The following is a 22,682-nucleotide window of genomic DNA, read 5'->3' on the forward strand; positions in this document are numbered from 1 at the left end:
ACAGCAACCAGCTTTGCGCTCATTTTCAGCATCATCCCTTTTTCCAAGTGAATTTTCAGCTTTTCGAAATATCTCGTCTCGCCGTTCTAATTTTCTCTCTTTTTATCGTCAAATGTCACTCTGACTCACAAATGACTTTAACAATTGTTCACATTTGCGGTGGCGGTTGATTAGTTTTGAACTAAATGAAGTCAATCTTGCCTTCCTATCTTCACTTTCGAAGCTCCGGAATGCTCATCGATTTGTCTCTTTCTCATATACAGTGCTGATTTAAATTAACCGGACAAAACGCGTTAAACTTGAAACTTCAAACGCATTTTTCTCAAATTGGGTTGAGTTTAGGTGAAAACTTATGAAGACAAAACTTGCTTAAAATTTTAGCAGAATTAATATGGTGTAATTTGTTTTGCGAAATTCGGGCCCAAAATTTTACCCCAAAAATGGGTCATTTTGGCTTTTCTTAGTTAATCAAAAATTACGCCGAAAATACCAAGTCGATCACAGACATAATTAGATCAAAGTGAGCCCCTTACGTAGCCCAACAAACTTTATGAAGAGTGTTTTCTCCAAAATTTTGTATAAGTTAGTTTATTTTTGTTTGATAGACAAAAAAGGTCGTTTTTACTATATAAAATCCCAACTTTTCATTTAAAAACAATTTTTAAACAATTTGCAATTTTTTTTGGAGAAAACATTCTTCATAAAGTTTGTTGGGCTACGTAAGGGGCTCACTTTGATGTAATTATGTCTGTGATCGACTTGGTATTTTCGGCGTAATTTTTGATTAACTAAGAAGAGCCAAAATGACCCATTTTTGGGTTAAAAATTTGCGCCCGAATTTCGCAAAACAAATTACACCATATTAATTCTGCTAAAATTTTAAGCAAGTTTTGTCTTCTTAAGTTTTCACCTAAACTCAACCCAATTTGAGAAAAATTTGTTTGAAGTTTCAAGTTTAACGCGTTTTGTCCGGTTAATTTAAATCAGCACTGTACACTAGTGGACAAAATTAAACGCAAATTTGGGTTTTTACTCTCTAAAATGCCTTATTTCAAGAATCATTTTGGACAACATTTATTCAGATTTTCACCAAAATTTTTACATCGACCTGCTGTAAATGATCTAAAATACACTCTCTGAAAGTTTCAGTTTTCAAAACTTCTTTTTATTCCTCTCTTATTTCACTAAACTGAGGTTTACTGAAGCGATTATTTTTGCAATAGGTAGTAAAAGTTTACCGAAGTCTGATGAAACACTGGGCGACATTGAAACGGTTGAAGAAACCGTGAAATCTTACAAATTCATGCTCTTGAAACAAATTTGGGCTCCTTTTCCTTCCACACCCCCCCACCTGCAATTTTTTTTACTAGTATAGTTACTGTTCACATTGTCCGATCATTATGAAAATTGACATGCGGACTAATTATGATGGGCCAAACACATTTGGTCTTCCTATTCAACCTTGTAAAACCACTCGTTACACCATAAAATTGATGTTCGTCGGAGGTGGGGGGAAAGGGAAAAAGAGCCCAAATTTGATAACATTTCGGCAACAAATTTACATTTCTTATCGATTCTTTTCAATTTTGTCTTTTCGTGTAAGCTTGAAAGTATTTTATGCCTGAAAAAAAACCAGAAGAACCCAGTTTTGAGCCAAAAAAAAGTATGTTCATGGCGTTTCTTTCAGCTTTATGTTGTAAAAACGAGCTTAAAAATCAATAACTTTCGTTCCATGAACTGAATCAGCTACAATTTAGGGCTCTTTTTCCTTTTCCCTCCACCTGCAAATTTTTTTAATTAAAATTTTTGTTCACATTGTCCGATTGTCATGAAAATTCACATGCATACTGATTATGCCATGACAAACATATTTGGTATTCATAATTAACCTCGTAAAACCACTAGTTAGACAATAAATTGATGGTCGTGTGAGGTGGGAGGGGGGGGGGGGGGGGGCTTGGTGGAAAAAGAGCCTAATTTAGGTCCTTTTGTACAATGTTTGTGATCATTTTTCTTGATAAAGATTAAATTTCTGGCATGTCGTCAGTTTTTGGTGCTATCCATCAGTGCAAGAATATGGATTTTGCAAATAGTAAAAAAACTATCATTTAGGTCCTTTTGTACAATGTTTGTGATCATTTTTTTGATAAAGATTAAATTTCTGGCATGTCGTCAGTTTTTGGTGCTATCCATCAGTGCAAGCATATGGATTTTGCAAATAGTAAAAAAACGATCATTTAGGTCCTTTTGTACAATGTTTGTGATCATTTTTCTTGATAAAGATTAAATTTCTGGCATGTCGTCAGTTTTTGGTGCTATCCATCAGTGCAAGAATATGGATTTTGCAAATAGTAAAAAAACGATCATTTAGGTCCTTTTGTACAATGTTTGTGATCATTTTTTTGATAAAGATTAAATTTCTGGCATGTCGTCAGTTTTTGGTGCTATCTATCAGTGCAAGCATATGGATTTTGCAAATAGTAAAAAAACGATCATTTAGGTCCTTTTGTACAATGTTTGTGATCATTTTTCTTGATAAAGATTAAATTTCTGGCATGTCGTCAGTTTTTGGTGCTATCCATAAGTGCAAGAATATGGATTTTGCAAATAGTAAAAAAAAAACGATCATTTAGGTCCTTTTGTACAATGTTTGTGATCATTTTTCTTGATAAAGATTAAATTTCTGGCATGTCGTCAGTTTTTGGTGCTATCCATCAGTGCAAGCATATGGATTTTGCAAATAGTAAAAAAATATAAACCTTTAAAGTTTTTTTGGCTTACTAAAGTTTTGCTGTTGCGTTTTTCAATGTCACCCAGTGTAACTACTGGAGAAAACAAACAAGCATTCAAATAAACGTCAAAAGTATAAAGTAAAAAAATCGTAAAAACTTGTGATTTTGAAAACTTTTTACTCCTTGATTGAAGACAACAGGTTATGAGGAGATTTTTTGACTGACTCAACTTGAAACAAAAAAACTTGAAACCAGATAAACAATGAGTCGCTTAAATTGGAGGAACAAATTTCTTACATTATTTCTTTGGATTATACGTGTAAGTACTCGACGTTTCCACATCAGTTTGTGAGAGCTGCAATTTAAGATAATTTTTTCTTTCGCGGTTTACAAAATTCAGCAAAAATAACTTAGACTTTTCAATTAGAGCTTTGAAAAACTAATTTTTCTGCAGTGAATCTTTACAGCATGTAAAGTTTCAGAATGTTTTCAAAATTAATTTGGTACATCACAGACAGATTCCGGGCAGAAGTGATCGTGGTAATTGCTAATTTCGCCTCTTGAAAAATTTTCTTTAAATTTTTGTTTTTAACTTCTCTAGCGTTAGCGTTATTTTTTTCTCGCGTATATTTCATTAAGTTAAAGTGTTTTTCATTACCCATGTTTCGCGGTTTATCGAATTGCCACTGCATGTTATACCGAACAAGTTTCTAGAGTACTGTGTCAATTTAACCAAACAAACTGATATGACACAAAATGTTCAAATTCGCTTCTTTCAAGGTCTGTTAATTTTGGAAAAAGTTTGATGAGGACAACAATTGTTTGAATTGTTACCAGTTCTTTAATAGTGCAATAATTTTGAAAAACTCAAAAGTGAACCCTAAAACGGCTCAATAAATTGCAAACTGTGTATTTTGCGGATGTGACCGAATTTTGCTATATAAAAACTGATAAAATTTCAAAATATTTTTAACTTTAACAAAGTTTGTCCAAATTTATCTGAACTTAAGTGGAATGCGTATGAAAACTTTGTTTTAGGTCATTTCATTCGATTACATTAGTGGAAAAAATTAAACGCAAATTCAGGCTTTTGCTTTCTAAAAAACCTAAATTTAAGGACCATTTTGAACAATATTAATCTAAAATTTTAACAAAATTTTTACATCAACCGACAACAACTGATGTGAACTACTCTTTCTGAAAGTCTCAATTTTTAATTTGAAGCACTCACCAGATTCCTGGGTCTGAAAAAGCCAATTTTCATCATCCGCAATTCGCGTGAAAATAAAAAAAATCTGCTGAATTAAGAAAAGCTATTTCAAGTTTCTCGCTGAAAAAGTTTCACTTCGCATGAACAATTTTTTTCTACCTCGCATATTTGAGAAAGAGTTCTCTACGATGCAAAACTAGCGCAGACAAAAAACTGGCTTTTTAAGACCCGGAAAAAATCTGGTTAATTTTTCAAATTAAAAATTGAAATTATCAGATAGGGTAGTTCAGATCAATTGAATGTGAAAATTTTGTTAAAATTTTCAGTAAATTTTGACCAAAGTGGTCTTCAAATTTAATTTTTTTTTCGAGAATGAAAGCCTGAATTTGCCCTTAACTTTGTCCACTAGAGTAAATAAAATCATTAATACAGAAGCTTGTTCAGCACAATATGTAGTTCAAACTCGCTTAACCGCAAAAACATGCGGGGATAAAACAAATCCAACTTGTTGAAACATATCATCAGAATTCGGCAAGTTTTGATAAGAACTTATTGAAATCAAATGACTTAAATGGCTCCATTATTTGTGAAGTGAAAATTAGTTTTAAGATATTCGAAAAAAAAATCATTCTATAAAGTTCGTAAATTGAATTAACCTAGACATTTTCAAAAAGGGCAAATCCACAATGATGAACACTCGGTTTTATGCGAAAAAGAGCCTATTATATCCTGTTGTTTTACTAGCGAACAAAATTAAGCGCAAACTCAGATTTTTACTCTATAAAACGCCTGTTTTCAAAGTCTAATTTAAAAACATTTACTGCGATTTCCAGTAAAAAAACTTATATAGACCAAGATTAAATGATAAAAACTACATTCTATGAAAGTATTAATGTGTGGTTTCAAATACTTACCAATGTAACCCCGGTCTGAAAATTCCAGATTTCCTCATCTGCACTAAGTTTCGCATCGTAGTGAAAAATAATCAGTGTGAAAAATTTTACTATACTCGGCTGTTATATACTTTATCACGCGGATTTAAAGACTTAGTACAACTAAGGAAAACTGGCATTTTTCAGAACCGGATTACATTGCTAAGTCTTGAAATCAAATATTGATAGTTTCATGGGGGTAGCCTTGAGCATTTGCTTTTGGTCTATGCAAAAATTTTGCTGGAAATCGAGTATATATTGTCCAAAATGCACATTAGGATAAAGCATTTTCGAGAGTAAAAGGCTAACGTTGCGCTTAATTTTATCCACTAGTGTTTTACACTAGTGATCAGAGTTGAACGCAAATTTATGTTTTTAATCTCTAAGTGCCGTTGTTTTAATTTAATTTTGGCATAAATGAACTATTGTTACATCGTCTTTCGCAAAATTGAACAAAGTCTTACATCGATCGAAGTGAATTTTTCTGCAATTAGTTTTTCCAACGGCGTGGAAACGTTATTTTTAATAAGAGAAAAATAATTTCTTTATTGAGTCTCTAATAAGCAACTGAAAAAAGCATCCAGTAAGTGTGAACTTTTTTTGAAACTCAGGGAATTGGAAAAAATTAAAAACGCAAGCTCAGGTTTTTTTCTCTAAAGCGCATACTTTTAAGGAACAATTTAGACACCACTTAATAAGAAATTATCTGAAATATCTTTAATGAAATACTCTATTTTGATTTAAATCACGAACCAGTTCCGGGTTTGAACCTGCCAGTTTTCAGCATTTGTAATAAGTTTTCCGAAGCTGGGACAAAATATTTTTAAAAAAAGCTGAGGAAAGGTGTAACACCGAACAATGCAAGTTTCTTGTTAAAAAAATTTCACACCGCTTGATCAAATTTGTCTTTTCCACTTATTCGAAAAAGTTTTCACTCCCATAGAAAACTTATCACAAATAGTGAAAATTGTTATTTTGAGACTCAAAAAACTGGTAAGCGTTTCAATTTAAAAATTGAGACTTTCAGAGAGGGAAGTTCAGATCATTTGCAATCAATTGATGTAGAAAAAATTGGGAATTTTATTAAATAGTGTCCTATATGGTCCTTGAAATTAGGCGTTTTAGAGAGAAAAAAAACGTGATTTTGCGTTTAATTTTGTCCACTAGTTAAGAAAACACTGCGTCTTTAATAATTTGAGTTTTCTTTAATGAGGAATTTGTTCACTAAGATTAGCTGAAATTTTATATTGACCGTCATCAAATGATCTCATTTACCGTCCAAAGCATTAATGATTGGTTCCAAGCACTCAAAAAATTATCTGGGTCTGAAAAGGCCAGTTTTCACCATCTTCAATAAATCTTTTATTATAGTGAACGCTTTCTAGGACAAGCGGAGTAATAAAAAAACCATTGTTTATGCAAAGTGGAACATTTCCAGTAAAAAAAATAATTGATTACAGTTTCAGGCCATTGTAAATTTTATCGCATATAGTAAAAAACTGCCACTTTTAGACCTGGATAAAATGATAAACTGGTAAAAGATTACATTCAACTAGTGATTTTTTCATAGAAGGTAACTGAGATAATTTGGTCGAGGCTGATGTTAAACTGATAGTTTTGTTAAACTTATTAGTAAGCTTGTCCACACTGATGCTTGAAATAGGCAATTTTGAAAGTAAAAATTTGAAATTGCGTTTGTTTTGATACAATCGAATTTACAAATAAAAAAAGAAAAAATTTAAACAGACCCGAATACAAAGTTCCTACCTATTTTTCAAAACATTGGAAAAAAAGGCACTTAATTTTGCGAATTAGGTTCGAAAAAAAAACAGAATAATTCTTAAAAACTACGCTTGCTAGCTCACAAGTGTACTAAAGATATGAATTGGAATAAAAATCAAAACATAGCCCACAGACTTTTGGAAAGAGAGACATGGAACGCACAGAAAAAAAACTGACAAACTGGCTTTCGAGCTTTAAAGAAAAAAATATATGGCCTTAGAATTTTTCGAATTTCAAGAACAATTTATGATAGTCACTTGTTTGATAAAAACTAACTCACATTGAGAAAACTGAAGTGTTAGAAAAACTGTAATTTAACTTTTAGACTTCCCGGTGAATGCTAATTCTGTAGTATATTAGAGTAGGATTTTCGAAAAAAAGTCATCACGACCTATTGTGTCTGAACTACAAGCATCAACTCTTAGAAAAATCGGATCGTTTTTCAGACAGTTTTATCCTCAATGAACTTATTATGACTGAAAAATAATTGGTTCCAAAAATGGCACAAGAATTTGAGATGGTAGAGGAAATAGCACATGAATTATGAGATCACCTGTTTTAGGGCTTTGCTAAGACAATTGCACGCTTTAATTTCTTATCTTCACCTTTGTTGATTGAAACTAACGCAACAATATTTTGAAAATTTTTAACTTGAAAAAAAAGACTTATGGTCCCATTTGATAATACAAGTCGAATTTATTAATAGTCCCATTTGATAATAGAGAATTTATTTGAGTCCCTATTTGAGAATTTATAAATAGACTTTTTCAAAACAGAAATACAGCCTCAAGAAACAACCACCAGCACAGAACAGTTCGAAAGCAAAAAAATCATAAAAAATGTTAAACGCATTTTTCTGGAATTAAGTATTAAAACTTGAATTTTTTAAATCTGAAATACTTTTAAAATTAACCTCAAAATTTAATAAAATTATAATCAAGGTTTGCCTGAGAAAAGTCAGAAAAAATGCGTATTCGAAATATATAAATCAAAACTTTTATTATAGCAAATAAATCACAATAATTCTGATTCAGAATTGGTAAATTGACGAAAACAAATACGACTGTCAATTATAGTAAGAGTTGTTTAGATTTAAAAAAACTCCCAACGTTGGAAATCAAGCCAACAAAAAAACAAACAAATGAAAGTGCAACTTTTCAATTTTTCAATTATACTGGAAAAATCAAGTTCCAACAGGGACTTGCACCCTGAAGCTTAGGGTGCAAAGACTATCACTTTACTTTTAGAACAAGTGGAAAGGAACCTATAAATTGTAGTGAAGCAAGTTCATTTTTCTGTATATTTACAAGCAAGGTTCTTCACGGGAAAAAATATGTCCCCATCACGAGACACTCGCTCTCAAAATGTTAATTTAAGAAGCATTTAGACATCTTTTTCTATTCTGCAGTCGAGGATAGTAAAGAAAAATATAAAAAACTTGAGCTATCAACAAACGAGAAAGACTAGTTTTGAAAGAAAACACGCCCCCACAATATAATACATATATAATTTGCATCTTTGAAAAACATACCAAGCAAGAAAAAAACAATGAAAAACGTTCAAGACACCTCCCCTCAAAGCACACACACACGCTCAAAAAACCTTTTTTTTTCAGTCATCAAACAACTCAAAATGTCGCGACGGAGCCGAATTTTGACAGGCCAATATCTATTTAGCCGAACTAAAAAACCAGAAAAAAATTTTAACAATCGAGCTGACAAAATTACAATCAACATAGAACACAAATTTTAAAAAGAACGGATTTTTAAATTGCTGAAAATAAAAATGTTGCCATATTTACAACAGAAACCATATGAATCTTGTGAACAAAGACTTTTACGGAAAAGAAGATCTAGTACCCGGTAGCACAACACTTGCTATTACAAATGTGAAAATCCGACATAGATTCCTAAAATAATACATGTTTCTTCGCTTATGATTTATGATAAACATTTTTAACAAAAACTAACCCAATTTGAGAAAATTGAATAAAAAAATTATTTTGCAGGGGATACCTGAAAATGAAAAAATAAGCCTTATTTTTGAAACTTGAAGTTGATCACATTTTTCGGAATCTTTACCTTTTTTCTGCGCTCGATACTGAAAATTGCCTTCTTTTCAACAAAAGAAATAAACTGAATTCAAAAAAAAATCAAAAGTCAAACCGCAAAAAGTAAAATTGCGCCTGAACATCGTGACGGAAAAAAATCATCGTGACTAATATGGGAGTCTGATTTACGTTCATCGACTCTTTAAAATGGCCAATAACAAAACTATATGGCCGATAACATATTTATACGGACTATTTGAGGGGAAGGAGATAGCATCAAGAACTTCCATGAACTAGTTACTACAATAACGAAAACAAATTTGTACACTTATCTACTCACTTGCGTAAAAGTGTAACTCACTTGGGTAAAAAACTTCCATCTGAATTGGCCTGATAAGGAAAAATGTACACCGTTTTTTCGCGATAGTCAGAATTTTTTTTAAATTTTAGCTCGAATATCGCCGATTTGCCTATATTTGCTTGGATACAAAGGTTTTTGGCTCCATTTGAAAGTTGGTTCCACATCATGTCTTCTTGTGATACCCGTATTTGCGTGGATCAAAAAAAAAACGGAAAAGCACTGATGTTTGTTCAGCTTGCAATTTCGGTTTATTTTTCAGATACGGTGTGAAGTCCCATATAGTTATTATATTTTTGTTTCTACTTTAAAACCGCATCAGCATTTTTTAGCAACTCAAATAACAACCGCTTGTTCGAGTTGCGAAATATTTCTTTTACGTAGTCGCGTCTTGGGTATATTGAATCAGAGCTGGTCGGTCACGAAAACGGAGGACGTATACTTAATAGCCCGCTTCAAGCTTTAAAAATGAAGCTTACTTAATAATGGCCAGCCACCTAAAACACTGATGCATCATATTATTTTTTTACTCATTACTTATTTCTACCTTTTGAGGTAGTAAGAATTTCAAACTTTCACACGCTGTTTTGTGCATTTCTCTATGATGATGATTTATTTAAGCTTGGCGAGCAATCGAAAGTCAAAACGCAAAAAGTAAACTTGTGCCCGAACAAATTTTAAGACTACTCCTGAGCAAAAAACGAGAAAAAACATCATGACCTTATATAAGAGTCTGCGCTACGTTCATTGAATCTTAAAAATGGTGAGGTTAACTTGCCTTCACTCTACAAAATGAATTTGAATAGAACTTCAAAAGGTATCAAAAGTCAGCTGCGTTCATTGGCACTTAAAATTGTTGTAGATTGCATTTAATTATCCCGATCACACACCTTTAATAGCAAAGTTGTACAAAAAATTGGTGAAATAGGCAGTGATTAAACTCATTGGAAAGCTTAGTTTTGGAAAAATGAAGCTATTTCATCTGTTTCGCAAATTATGTTCGCCGATAAATAGTACAGTACCTCAAAAATTTGGAGGTTGCATCCGATTGTTAAATTGTGTCTTTTTGCTGTTGTTTATCAAAAATTCATGGATTACACACATGAAAAAATGTATCACTTTTCATTAGCAATATCCAGAGAATTTTTTTTGTTCCGTTTTCTTTCTTGCATGTCCATAAACTTTAAGGGTAGACGGTTAGTGTGCGAGTAGACCGTTTTTATCCAATCCACGAGATACAAGAATTTGATAAAAATTTATTTTAACGATGAATTTATTTTAAAATTGAAAAATTGTAATTTTTTCCCAAGCGTGGATTCATTGGATTCTTAGAGGACATTCTTCAATCCTCACATGGACGGTTATCTCCATACATCATTTTTAAAACTGAAGAGGACATGCTCGAAAAAGGTCCACTGCAATTGAAACCACTTTTGATATACATTAAATTTCATTTGATAGGACACTGAAACTAATAAGAGTAGCTGAAAATTGTAGCCAGAAGCAGTGGAGTCTAATAAGTTCATTGGCGATGATGAATGAAACTTGATGTGGTCTACTGGAGGAAGTCTATCACCTCCTCCAGCTCTCTCTGCTTGGCCTGTTTGTGTGCCCACCTGTCTGCCAACACCTGGGGCGTCTCTTTCCACCTCTCGTGGTATATTGTCAATTTACAAACTGGACACTGCTTGTTCTCGTTGAAAGGAGGAGTGTTGATTAATTTGTGCAAGCAGCCGAAGTGAAAGATATGTCCACAATAGACTCTTTCCACATACATCGGATCCCTCTCATATGTTCGCACTTCATTTGGGTTGTCCGGAAAAGCCGGCTCACCGCATAATTTGCACTCTGTTTGTTTGAACAAAAGCAAGCTGTCCACTATTAGAAACTTCACTACGTGATAAAACGAGGGCTTAATTTCAAAAGGTTTGCCTTTCAGGAGTTTCAAATTCAAAGGTGGTTCCACGCATTTCCTCACCTCTTCGACTGCTTGCTTCAAAATCGGATTTGTCAAATACTGGGGTAAGGTTGATTCAAATTCTTTCAGATCAATGGCAACTGCTTCATTTGGATAGTTAACTGGCACTGTTATTTTTACCAAAGATTGATGCCCTCTGCATTTTATCTTAAACTGCGCGACGCCTTTCTTTTGTTTCGGTTTCAACTCCACGAAATCTGAACAGACTTCTCGTTTGATTTTCTGAAACTCGTCAAAGCAACAGCAGAACAGATTGTCCACTAAATAGTCGGAGAGAAACTTCATCTGTATCACCACCTGGTACTGACCAACATACTTTTTGCAGTTCTCGTCCAATAATTTGACCAGTCCTTTCAGCAGCTCATCAGACAGCGTTTTACTCTTCAGTTGAATTATGAGTGGGTCTTGGGGGTAGTATTCAGTGAACAGAATGGTACAGTCTAAAGTCACTCTGGGAGTTCGACTTATTGTGACCCACAGTACATTGTCGTGGTACTTCTGCACTTCGGCGAAATGCACATTATGCTTAACTCTCTCTTTTATGTCTGAGAGCTCCTTAACCGCCTGACTATTCAACATGCAATAAATCTGGAACCAACCAAACTAAAAACCAATTACTTAAAAAAAGACATATTTCCCTTTGGGTTTAAAATTTAAAAAATAACTATTTCGTTCAAACCACTATGAAAACAATCTTTATCGTTTTCGCATTATTTCATGGGCAAATGAAGGTTAACGTGATATAAACACCTTGGATCCGCTCAGTACAATTGACTTTTTATAGTACATTAACCGCACGGCCTTGTGTACAGCCCTTCGATATACTTACCAGTTCGATTTAAATAGGACTAGCGTTTAACGCACCTCCGGTGCCTCGAAACTTTTCGACAACTCATGAAACACCGCATATATTGGAAACAACATCTGCAAACTTTTAGTGTACTCTGACTGCACCAAATTACATGGTTGGTAATTTCGAACTTTTTATTTTTTTAAATTCCCATTTTAAAAGCGTCATCTCGAAAACTTAATGGGCCTCTGGAGAAAGTGGGAGGCCAGATTTGCAACCACTGAGAGTCCCTGAGAGCACCCTACTATAGGGTTAGGAATTCAAAATTTTGTGAATTTTTTTAAACCTAAGCTTCCCGAAAAAAAAATTGAAAAAAAATCTTATCTCGGAAACTGAAAGGATTTGAGCATTCATATTAAGAGGCAAGATTTGAGACGCCCGGGTGACGCTGACAATAAGGTTGTATCTTCATCGAGTTGGTAGTTTCAAATTTTTTGAATTTCTTTGTAGATAAGTTCTTTGTAGAAATTTTGAAAAAATCAAAAAACTTCACATCTCGGAAAATAAAAGCATTTGAGCAGTCGCGTTTAGCAGTCACATGTGGCAAGATTTGTAACTCTTTAGAGTACCCTGACAACACCGAACTATAGCGTTGGGAATTTCAAATTTTGAAGCAAAAAAAATTAATTTAAACTTTCTGAAAATTTTGAAAAAATCACAAAAAACGTCACATCTCGAAAACTACAAAGAATTGAGCGGTCGTATTTGGAGGCAAGATTCGCAATCCTTGAGAGTACTCATACAAGACCTAACTACAGGGTTGGGAATTTCAGATTCAAAAAAAAAAACAATAATTTAAGTTTTCTGAAAATTTTTGAAAAATCACAAAAAACGTCATATCTCGAAAACTACAAGGATTTGAACAGTCATATTTGGAGGCAAGATTTGTTACTCCTTAGAGTACTCTGACAGTACACCAACTACAGGGTTGGGAATTTCAAATTTTAAAAAATCATAATAATTTAAGTTTCTGAAAATTTTTGAAAAAATCACAAAGAAAACGTCATATCTCGAGCGAAAAATACAAAAAAATGAGCAGTCATACTTGGAGGCAAGATTCGCAATATTTGAAAGTACTCTGACAGGGCCCAACTACAGGGTTGGGAATTTCAGATTTTGCGAAAAAAATTAAATATAATTTTTCTAAAACATTTTGAAAAAATCACAAAACACATCATATCTCGAAAACTACAAGGATTTGAGCAGTCATATTTAGAGGCAAGAATCGCAATCTTTGATAGTACTCTGACAGTACCCAACTACAGGGTTGCGAATTTCAAATTTTCAAAAATCATAATAATTTAAGTTTTCTGAAAATTTTTGAAAAAAATCACAAAAAACGTCATAGCTCGAAAAATACAAGGATTTGACTAGTCATATTTGGAGGCAAGACTCGCAATCCTTGATAATACTCTGACAGCACCCAACTACATGGTTGGGAACTTCAAGTTTTGTAAATTATTTTTGTATTTGAAACTTCTGAACATTTTTGAAAAAACCTCAAAAATCGTCTTATCTCGTTAACTAAAATGATTCAGGCATTCAAAATTGGAGGCCAAATTCACAACCCCTAAATCGATATTGGGCTGCTTAATTTAAACTCGGTTAAATAACCACTAAAACAAATTAGAAAATCGACAAAAATTCTTAACCATTGCAATATACGATATAGCTTAAACATGCAAAAATAATACGTTGAAAAAGCTTAAACATGGCGAGATAGTGAAGCCCGCATTTAAATATATAATAGATTCGCCGCCAGTAATACTGCTGGTATTTTTCGTAAACAACTTCCCCTAAATGAACACAGAAACAAAACACGCAGCAGCTTAATAACGGAACAGCCACTTAGTAACGAAGCTCAAAACTGTCAAAGAAATGGAGATTTTATTGGCATATATTTAAACTGCAGAATTGAGATAGCCATTATGAGTTCATTGATCGAAGTTATCGACATGAAACCATGAATTGCCCGAAAAATACAGAAAAGGACTTGCTGAAGTATACGGAAACCAATTCGAAAAACTCGAAAATAAAAGCAGTGAAGCATCTAATAAAGAAATAAAAGCAGAAAACTAGCACTAGAGCGTTCTATGTAAACTTCGAATTTTGCTGCATTCTGATTGGCAGAAAATTCTATTTACTTAATTTACTCAACAATCCCCCCCCCCCATTACTTGAAACGGGGTTAATTGTTAAATAGATCCCCAAGATTTACAGAAAACATTCAAGTGTTTGAAAAATTGAAAAACGATATATTTCGTTTTCAATCAGTTTAAAAACCTTGATTGAGAAGCTCATATCTAAGATGGTAAAATGAGGACTGCGTTAGGTTTCCTTTTTATTGCGTTTTTAAAAACAGAATTTACGCCCAAACCGTTGTGATATAGAAACATGGGCACTGGCAAACACTAATGAACACACTACACACTAATGAACTTCACTTATGAGCAAAGAATGTGACCAAAATATCAAGGATACTTCAACGAAAATTACATCTGCAACATTACCATCTCGGAATATGATCGCGCAACACTTGGACACCTTCGATTCCAAAAGGCGGAACCACTAACTTTAATCAATAGTTACAGCAAGCGCAACAATATCCTTTTTCAGTTCATAAGTAAAAGATTGAGAAACGCCTGGATCAGACGCCTGATTTTTCTTCCACTTCAAAAAACTGATAATTACTTTTGTATCTTCTTTTCAACAGTATCGCATAGAAAAAGATTTACTGCAAAGACCCACAGTTTTATTTCGTCTATGATAATTAAACTGGCCGTTTGAAGTTTCTCCCCTTCCTCTCAAATAAATTTATACAAAAAAGGACGTTGCATTTAACGGAAACGTGCCAAAATGGGCAAAAAAGAGCTCGAAAAACGGCAAAATGCGAGAATAGATATATCATAAAAAACTTGAAAAAATGACTTTGAGATTCGAATTAGGAGTCCTTCAGACTAGGAGTGTCGTGCTTTTATCACTTAGTCATGGTAACTTGGTCTCGACATGCACGTAAATTTTTGTTTATATATAAGGCAGCTACGAATGCGGTTTCAAAAAAGGATATAACTAAAACATTTTGCACTGAAACTAGTAGGCCCACTGCAGCGAAGCTGCTCATTAAAAACGATATCCTTTGAGTTAGATGGATGGATGGTTAGCTGGTTGTAGGAATGGCTTAATGAATGAATGGATTGAAGGGAGAATGGATAGTTGGATGAACGCATGGATGGCTGTCTAGCTGGATGGCTAGACGGCTGGTTGAAAGGATCGATGGCTTGGGTGATCACTGGATAAAAGGACGACTGGCTGGATGTATGGATGGCACGATGGACGACGGGTTCGATGGATGGCTGAATTGATGATGGATGACTGGTCGATGATGGATGACATGGCTGGCTGGTGGGATGATGGCTAGATCGCTGGTTGGATGATGGCTAGATCGATGATGGATGACTGGTTGGATGATGGCTAGATCACTGGTTGGATAAGCTGGTTGGAAGATGATTAGATCAATGATGGTTGACATGAATTGCTGGAGGGATGCATGGATGGCTAGATGGATGCATGGATTGACACAAGACGGATAGATATCTAGATGATGAATGGTTGGATGGATGGATGACTGGCTGAACAAATGGATGGACTGCCGGATGATTGATGACTGGCAGATGAGTAGATCGTTGGATGGATGTATAGATAGCAGGATAGGTGCAGGTCTCGATTGATAGATAGAGCGCTGGTTGACTGGGTTGATGGAAGGCAGGATGAAGGGATCGCTAGATAAATGGATGTCTTCATGAGTAGTTGGATGGACGGACGGATGACAGATTGCATGCATCAATCGATGGATAGCTGGATGGTGGCTAACTGAATGAACGGTTGCGTGGAAGCACGGGAGTGTGGAGATGGACTAGACAGCTGGAGGGATCCATGGATGCGTGGGTGTCCGGTTGGATTAACGAGTGGATGACTGGCTGGAGGGATCGCTGATTTGAGTAAGGGATGGCTTGAGTGATAGCTGAATTGATGGAAGGCTGCTTGGGTGAATGGATGGCTGGTTAATTGGATGGTTAGATAGACGATTGGCTGGACAGATAGATGAATGGTTAGATGGGATGGTGGATGGTTACATAGAGAGCGGAATTGATGGAAGGCTGAATGGATTGAAGATTAGATGGCGGGAAAGATGGATGGTCGACTGGTTGGTTATCTGACTGAATGGGTTGCTTGATGAATGGATAGCTGGTTGGATGAATGGATCGATGAATAGCAGAATAGATGATTTGCCGGTTTGCTGAATAAATGGCTAGATGTAAGGATGGTTAAATGGTTGGTTGGATAAATTATGACAGTGAATGGCTTGATGGATGGATGGGACTGGATGAATGAACTTTTAAATTGATGGTTGGCTAAATGAATGGTTACTTAACTGGAAGGATAGATCGATTGCTTGATAACTGAAAGGCCTAATTGATGGATGGATGGCTGAACGGATATATGGATGGATTGTTTTTGATAGACGGGTGGCTGCTTGGATGAATGGCTAGATACATAGGTGGACAAAAGATGCATGGATGGATGACCTGATGCATGGATTTCTTGATAAATGAATAGCTTAATGAACGAATGGGTGAAATTTTGGATGGATGGATGGCTAGATGGATGGCTAAATGCCTAGACTAGCTTACGAATAATTGGCTTGATGGCTGGTTGAATGATTGACAGCCCTGGTTCCATGGCTTGCTTGATAACTTGATGGCTAATTGAATGATTGATGGCCCTGGTTCCATGGCTTGCTTGATAACTTGATGACTGGTTGGATGGAATACTTGGAAGAATGGATGAAACGTTGTATGGATGGCTAGATCGATAGATGACTGGCAAAACTGATGAATGGCTTGATGTTCGATTGATGGATGGATAGACCGCTAGATGGAAGGATAGCTAGATGAATCGATGGATTGTTGGAAAGATGAATGAATGGCTGAATGGATCGATAGGTGACTGGATGGATCCGAAAATCATTGAGCCACCTTGTTTGGAGGTCAGCAACACCTGAGAGTAAGTTAACATCACCCCGCCATAGGGTCGATAATTTCAAAATATCAAAACGTCAAGTCTCGGAAACAAAAACAATTTGAGCAACTATACGTATGTGAGCCATATCTGCAGGTGCTAAGAGTACCCTGCTATCACCCCCAACAAAAGGCCGACAATTTCAAATTTTAGGTATTATTTTAAATATAAATTTTGGAGGCAAGACAGGAAACCCCTGAGAGTTCCCCGACAGCAACCGATTATAGGGTTGGAAATTTTGAATTTTGTGAAGATTAAGAAACCCAATCTATTTTCTTTTTGAAACTTTTTTTCAAAAAATTTTAACGTCATAACTCAAAACTTCAGTAGTCTTTTTGAGCAGTCATATTTGGAAGCAAAAATTGAAAGCCCTGAGGGTACGCTCACAGCCTCCACCTATAAATTTGAAATTTCAGATTTGTAAATGTTTGAAATCTCTTTTCGAAATTTTTTCATAAATTGATGAAAAACGTCATATCTCCAAAATCATTATCAAGGTAACAAAAAATGCAAGCGAGCAGTCAAACTTAGAAACGGAAAACACACAAAGTAAACAAAAAACGAAAAAACTCCGGGGAACACATTTAAAAAAAATTCATATTTTTGTCTAGAACTTTGTCCCATTTGAGGAACACAAGTCGAAGTATTCAGAAAGTTTTATCGAGCGACAACTAAGCCAATAAAACTTAAGCCAATAAAAATGCTGTTATGAAAACCTTCCAGCAATCAAGCTCTGAAAATCTGAGTTTCTTATCATTTTGTTTTCAGAAGGGGAAAGTGTAAAATTATGTTTCAGTTCCTTCCAATAAAACTGATAACGGAACCAGTTATACAGTACAAAGCTAAAAAAACAAAAGGAAAACATAAAGTCAGAGCTTGTAAATTTACATATTACAGGAGTAACCCAAAATACTTACAACTACACTGAAAAAGGCTTGATATTGCAACTAGACCGACACCATATTGTCAGAAACAACAGTTTTTTGAAACCGTAAACTTTAATTGTGAAAAAAAAACAGCCAACACCCAGTTGGAAAAAGCCAGTGAACACAAGGAAACAGTAAAAAGTATGCCTTTAAAGCTCTTCGAACAAAACATGATGGAACAGTTTTTGGTTAAAACTAACCCAATTTGAGAAAACTAGATCCAACTTTTCCAGTTTCGCTCGGACATCTTAAATTAACAGCGCAAATTTTTCTCCAAAAAATACCATCAAGACCTATGCAAGTGGCTTCACTACGTTCACGGAATTTAAATAGAGGTTCTGGTCAGATTTGAAGCTAGAACCATTAGCGTCTAAGCCGTAGTCGTTACCTCTCGACCAAGGGTTTCAGAGAAACCAAAAAATATGAATTTATTACAGTGCTGATTTAAATTAACCGGACAAAACGCGTTAAACTTGAAATTTAAAAAGCGTTTTTCTCAAATAGGTTTGAGTTTAGATGAAACCTTATGAAGACAAAACTGGCCTAAAATTTTAGCAGAATTAATATGGTGTTATTTGTTTTGCGAAATTCAGGCCAAAAACTTTACCCCAAAAATTGGTCATATTGACTTTTCTTAGTTAATCAAAATTACGCCAAGAATACCCAGTCGATCACAGACATGATTATATCAAAGTGAGCCCCTTACGTAGTCCAACAAACTTTCAGAAGGGTATATTCTCCAAAACATTGTATTAGTTAATTTATTTTTGTTTGATAGACAAAAAAGGTGGTTTTTACTATATAAAATACCAACTTTTTATTTAACCCTTTTTAAAGTTGTTGGACTAGGTAAGGGGCTCACTTTGATATAAATATGTCTGTGATCGACTGGGTATTTTTTGCGTAAATTTTGATTAATTAAAAAAAGCCAATATGACCCATTTTTGGGGTAAAATGTTTGGCCTGAATTTCGCAAAACAAATTACACCATATGAAATCTGCTAAAATTTTAAACAAGTTTTGTCTTCATAAGCTTTCAGCTAAACCCAACCCAATTTGAGAAAAACGTGTTTTAAATTTCAAGTTTTGCTCGTTTTGTCCGGTTAATTTAAATCAGCACTGTATACTTTGTTAAACATGTTGCCAGCTCGAAAAAATCTAAATTCCTATTTGCTATCGCTTGCTAATTGCAAGCGTATTAATTTGTAACTGAAATACCGAGGAAGCGAATTTCTTTAGGATCCATTCCCGTCATTCTGAAGAGTGTCAAACTTAACCTCTTCCCCGCTGAGATTTGACGCTAATTGAAACCTACTTAAATTCCAAGAGCTTGCTAGAATCTCTCTGGCTTCAAATGTTCTTTAGTGCAAGATTATATTGAAATAGCACAAATTAAACTGTGAAATAAAATTGCACGATGCAGAGTGCAAAGTTCGCTGAAGCAGTAGCGCTCGTATCACACAGACAAGCTGCAACTTCGCAAACACAAGCAAAAAAACAACAAAAAATGAAGAAAAACTAATAAAAAAGCTCTATGCGCTGGAATCGAAACCCAACCTGAAGATTAGGTGCAGGGGCGGATTTAGGGGGGGGGGGGCCCTTCTCAGGCATTCGACCCGCTGCCTACCCAAAGGGTCCCCAGTAGTATTGTATCGTGTCCCGGATCCTAAGGGGGGGGGGGGGGGGTCCTTCCTAAGGGGGGGGTCCTCACGTAAAGCAAAATCCTAGGAAAGGGGTCCTTAATTTTTTGGAGGACCCTCATCCTAGGATTTTGTAAACGAAAGAGATTTTCCACCCAAAAAGCAGAAGACCCCCTACTTAGGATCTTGCTAAGTTTAGCTTAACAACAAGGGACACGATACAAAAATCTTTCTAATTCCAAATTTTGGGGTCCTAATTATTGGTCCTGATTAATTATATGAATCATATTAATTGTTATGCTTGTTTAGGGTAAATGAACTTTCGACCTAGTTGAAATTTGTTAGTGAACGGGGAATTGACTTTTATGGTATATAATAAAAATTCGCCGGCCATTTTGGCAGCGTAGCTTAACTGTTGGCAGCAGTAAACTAATTCCTTAACTTGACCTAAATTTTATGGTGAAAAGGCAGTAAATTGAAATTACTCTCAAAAGGCGGCGGCCGTTTCTGGGCAAAATATACCAAATGATAAAATTGTCAAATTTTGAAATAAGAAAAATGAAATTAGAGGGAACTTGGTGTACTGAAGATATTGATAATGAACATTTACAATTAAGAGTGTTTTCAACCGCAGAAAAAAACTCATTTTTCAAATTATGTAATGAACGCTACGTCGTCTTCCTCGAAAGGGCAAAGGAAATTTCAAAGAAAGAATACGAGTTGATTTTCAAAGAACAATTTTATTTGAGTGAGCTTCAACAAATCTCTTGGTGCATTTCTACAAAACAAAAGTATGGCACTGTGAGCGATTTGAATATTGCTGATTATGAAAACGTTTTCGACTATTCGTTTGACTTTAACTCATTATGGGTTGATAAAGACTTGGAGAGAAAAATCCGTCTATGTTTCAACAAGCTATCAAAAAACTTCCGGTGGTTTATTTAATTATTTACCACCGTTATCTTAATGAGTCTAAATGGTATTTGCAAGGTCACTTTTATTTCCACTGGCTTGAAATTCAGCAGGTTGGAGAGGTGTTGGAAAAAATAAATAATGAAATTGCAAAAAAGCAGAGTAACTCCTATTGATTTGAAAATAATTCACGAAATTTATACGTCTTTGAAACAAACTTATCCTGATAATTCTAACCGACGCAACTATTTTCTAGCTGCATGTTCTCTGTTTTTTGTTAGTTCTGATAACCTTAACTACGACATTTTAATTAAGTTGAGACCTTATGGTGGCTTGATTGGTATTGATAACTCTTCCTTGGACAAATATTTGAAAAATTCCAAAATTTTACGATTGCACGCTATTTTGCACGATGCGGCCGGATTTATACACGAATTTTATCAACAGGGTCCCACGTACTGTTACATGTTGCCCTGGAACTGTAACAACAGCTTATTGGGACATTTGAGTGGAATAGCGTTCTGCCTTTTCATTAAGTTGAAAAAACCAGAAGTTTATCATTTACTAGAATGCTAGGCGAGAGATCAGTTGTGCTTGACGTGGAAGGCTTTCGTTACAAGAAAAACGCCTTTGTGGTTAAAGAATTAGCAATAACAACTTCAGACTACAGCGATCGACTCATTTTCCTACCTCCAGTGAATTTCGATATACTACCAAAGCTTGAACAAAAAGCTTACAACTGGTTAACTAATTATTTACACGGTCTCCATTGGGAAAACGGTGATTATCTTTATATAAACTTGAATCAAATACTTCAGAGTTTTGTGCTGAGAAATCCTGGTGCCGTTTTTTACGCTAAAGGAAAAGAAAAGACAGAATTTTTGGCCAAGTACTTGGACCGAAATATTGAAAACCTAGATGATTTGGGCTGTCCTCGGGTTGAAAACTTATATTTTAAAAATTATCCAAGTTGCAATAAACATATTCCACATTACAACTCCAGGAATCATTGTGCCTTGAAGAAAACCAAGGTTTTTTATGATTGGTTGAAAAATGAACAACAGCGAGAGATCAGCGAAAGTGGAGACATACCTATCACAAAATTCAATGCTTTGTGCGTGGATGACTCCAGAGGGTGATATTAAAATTTCATTAACGAGAATAGAGCGTATTGATTGCAGTGGCCAAATTGTTCAGAGGAAGGAGCAAATAATAATTTCCGAAGAAGAGTTGTCTACGTTGAAGAGGTTTTTTCCAGTTATTGATCAATTTGTATACTTCCAGAGATTCAAGTTTATCAGAAATGTTAGCCAGCAAGCGAGGAGTATGTCTTCCCGAACTAGTCTTAGTACCCAAACGTCAGCCAGGAGTTCAGATGGATCTAAACAGCAGTGAATTGCCAGATGAGATTAAGACGATTGTGAAAGAGGATACTGTGAAGAAAATAATGTACTACAAAAAAACCGCAAATATCCCAGCAAACTTTGTTTTAGAAATGCATGACATAAATGATAGAGATTTCACACGTTATGAAATTTTTTACTGTTCTCAAAAGTAATTTAATTTTTTACAAGCTTCATTCGCAGAGAGAAAAAGTCTAACGCAGTCTGTAGAATAAATAGTTTCTCAAATGTCAGAAGCAACAACAGCAGTAGATGAACCTGACGCAACATTAGTAACAGAGTTTGTTTATAACGAGACAAACAGTGAAAAAAAATCATGGAAGTTTTGTAACAATGTAACTTTGCCAAGGTCTGAAGTAGTTTTTGTTGCGCAAATGGTAGTAATTCTAATTTTACTAACTTTCTGCATTCTCAAACTTTCTTTCACTAAATTAAGTTGCGAAGAAACGTCAGTTTGGTTCTCGATTTTATCAGGCTTGGTTGGTTACGTACTACCAAACCCAAGAATATGAATAAAGTGATTGATACTTCGACAAGAATTTTTATGGCGATAGTGGGACCTTCAGGATCCGGGAAAACTGAGTTAATTTTGAAACTTCTGATGGGAAATACTTTTTACCCTAAATTTGGAACCGTTCTATATCTTTACAAAGAGATGCAACCTGCATTCTCAGAAAAAGTGTCTTCTCGCGAAGTGAATATGGAGTTCATGAAATTCGACGGATTCGAATCTGTGAGAAAATTAGAAAATGTTCTTCTAGTTTTCGATGATTCATGTGAAGACATCTATAATGACAAGGAATTTGTTAGGTTAGCGACAGCGGGTAGAC

General features: G+C 34.9%; 3 protein-coding genes across 3 annotated transcripts in view; all 3 read right to left on the reverse strand.

Moving 5' to 3' along the window:
* LOC134842165 (uncharacterized) overlaps nucleotides 1-22,682 on the reverse strand; it is a 423,659-nt gene that overhangs the window by 271,286 nt on the left and 129,691 nt on the right. The gene's annotated exons all lie outside the window — the stretch shown is intronic.
* The window catches only part of LOC134842166 (uncharacterized), a 409,681-nt gene that overhangs the window by 257,302 nt on the left and 129,697 nt on the right, over nucleotides 1-22,682 (reverse strand). The gene's annotated exons all lie outside the window — the stretch shown is intronic.
* LOC134842167 (uncharacterized) lies at nucleotides 10,496-11,667 on the reverse strand. Its single transcript, XM_063858381.1, has one exon. It carries the CDS (start codon nucleotides 11,619-11,621, stop codon nucleotides 10,620-10,622), a length of 1,002 nt encoding a protein of 333 aa, XP_063714451.1. The 5' UTR covers nucleotides 11,622-11,667; the 3' UTR covers nucleotides 10,496-10,619.

The sequence above is a fragment of the Symsagittifera roscoffensis genome, chromosome 3 (genome assembly GCF_963678635.1).
Source record: "Symsagittifera roscoffensis chromosome 3, txSymRosc1.1, whole genome shotgun sequence".
Lineage (NCBI taxonomy): Eukaryota > Metazoa > Xenacoelomorpha > Acoela > Convolutidae > Symsagittifera > Symsagittifera roscoffensis.

What these genes read in the sequence shown, in the direction of transcription:
- LOC134842167 (XM_063858381.1), bottom strand. Translation starts at nt 11,621, where the DNA reads ATGTTGAATAGTCAGGCGGTTAAGGAGCTCTCAGACATAAAAGAGAGA.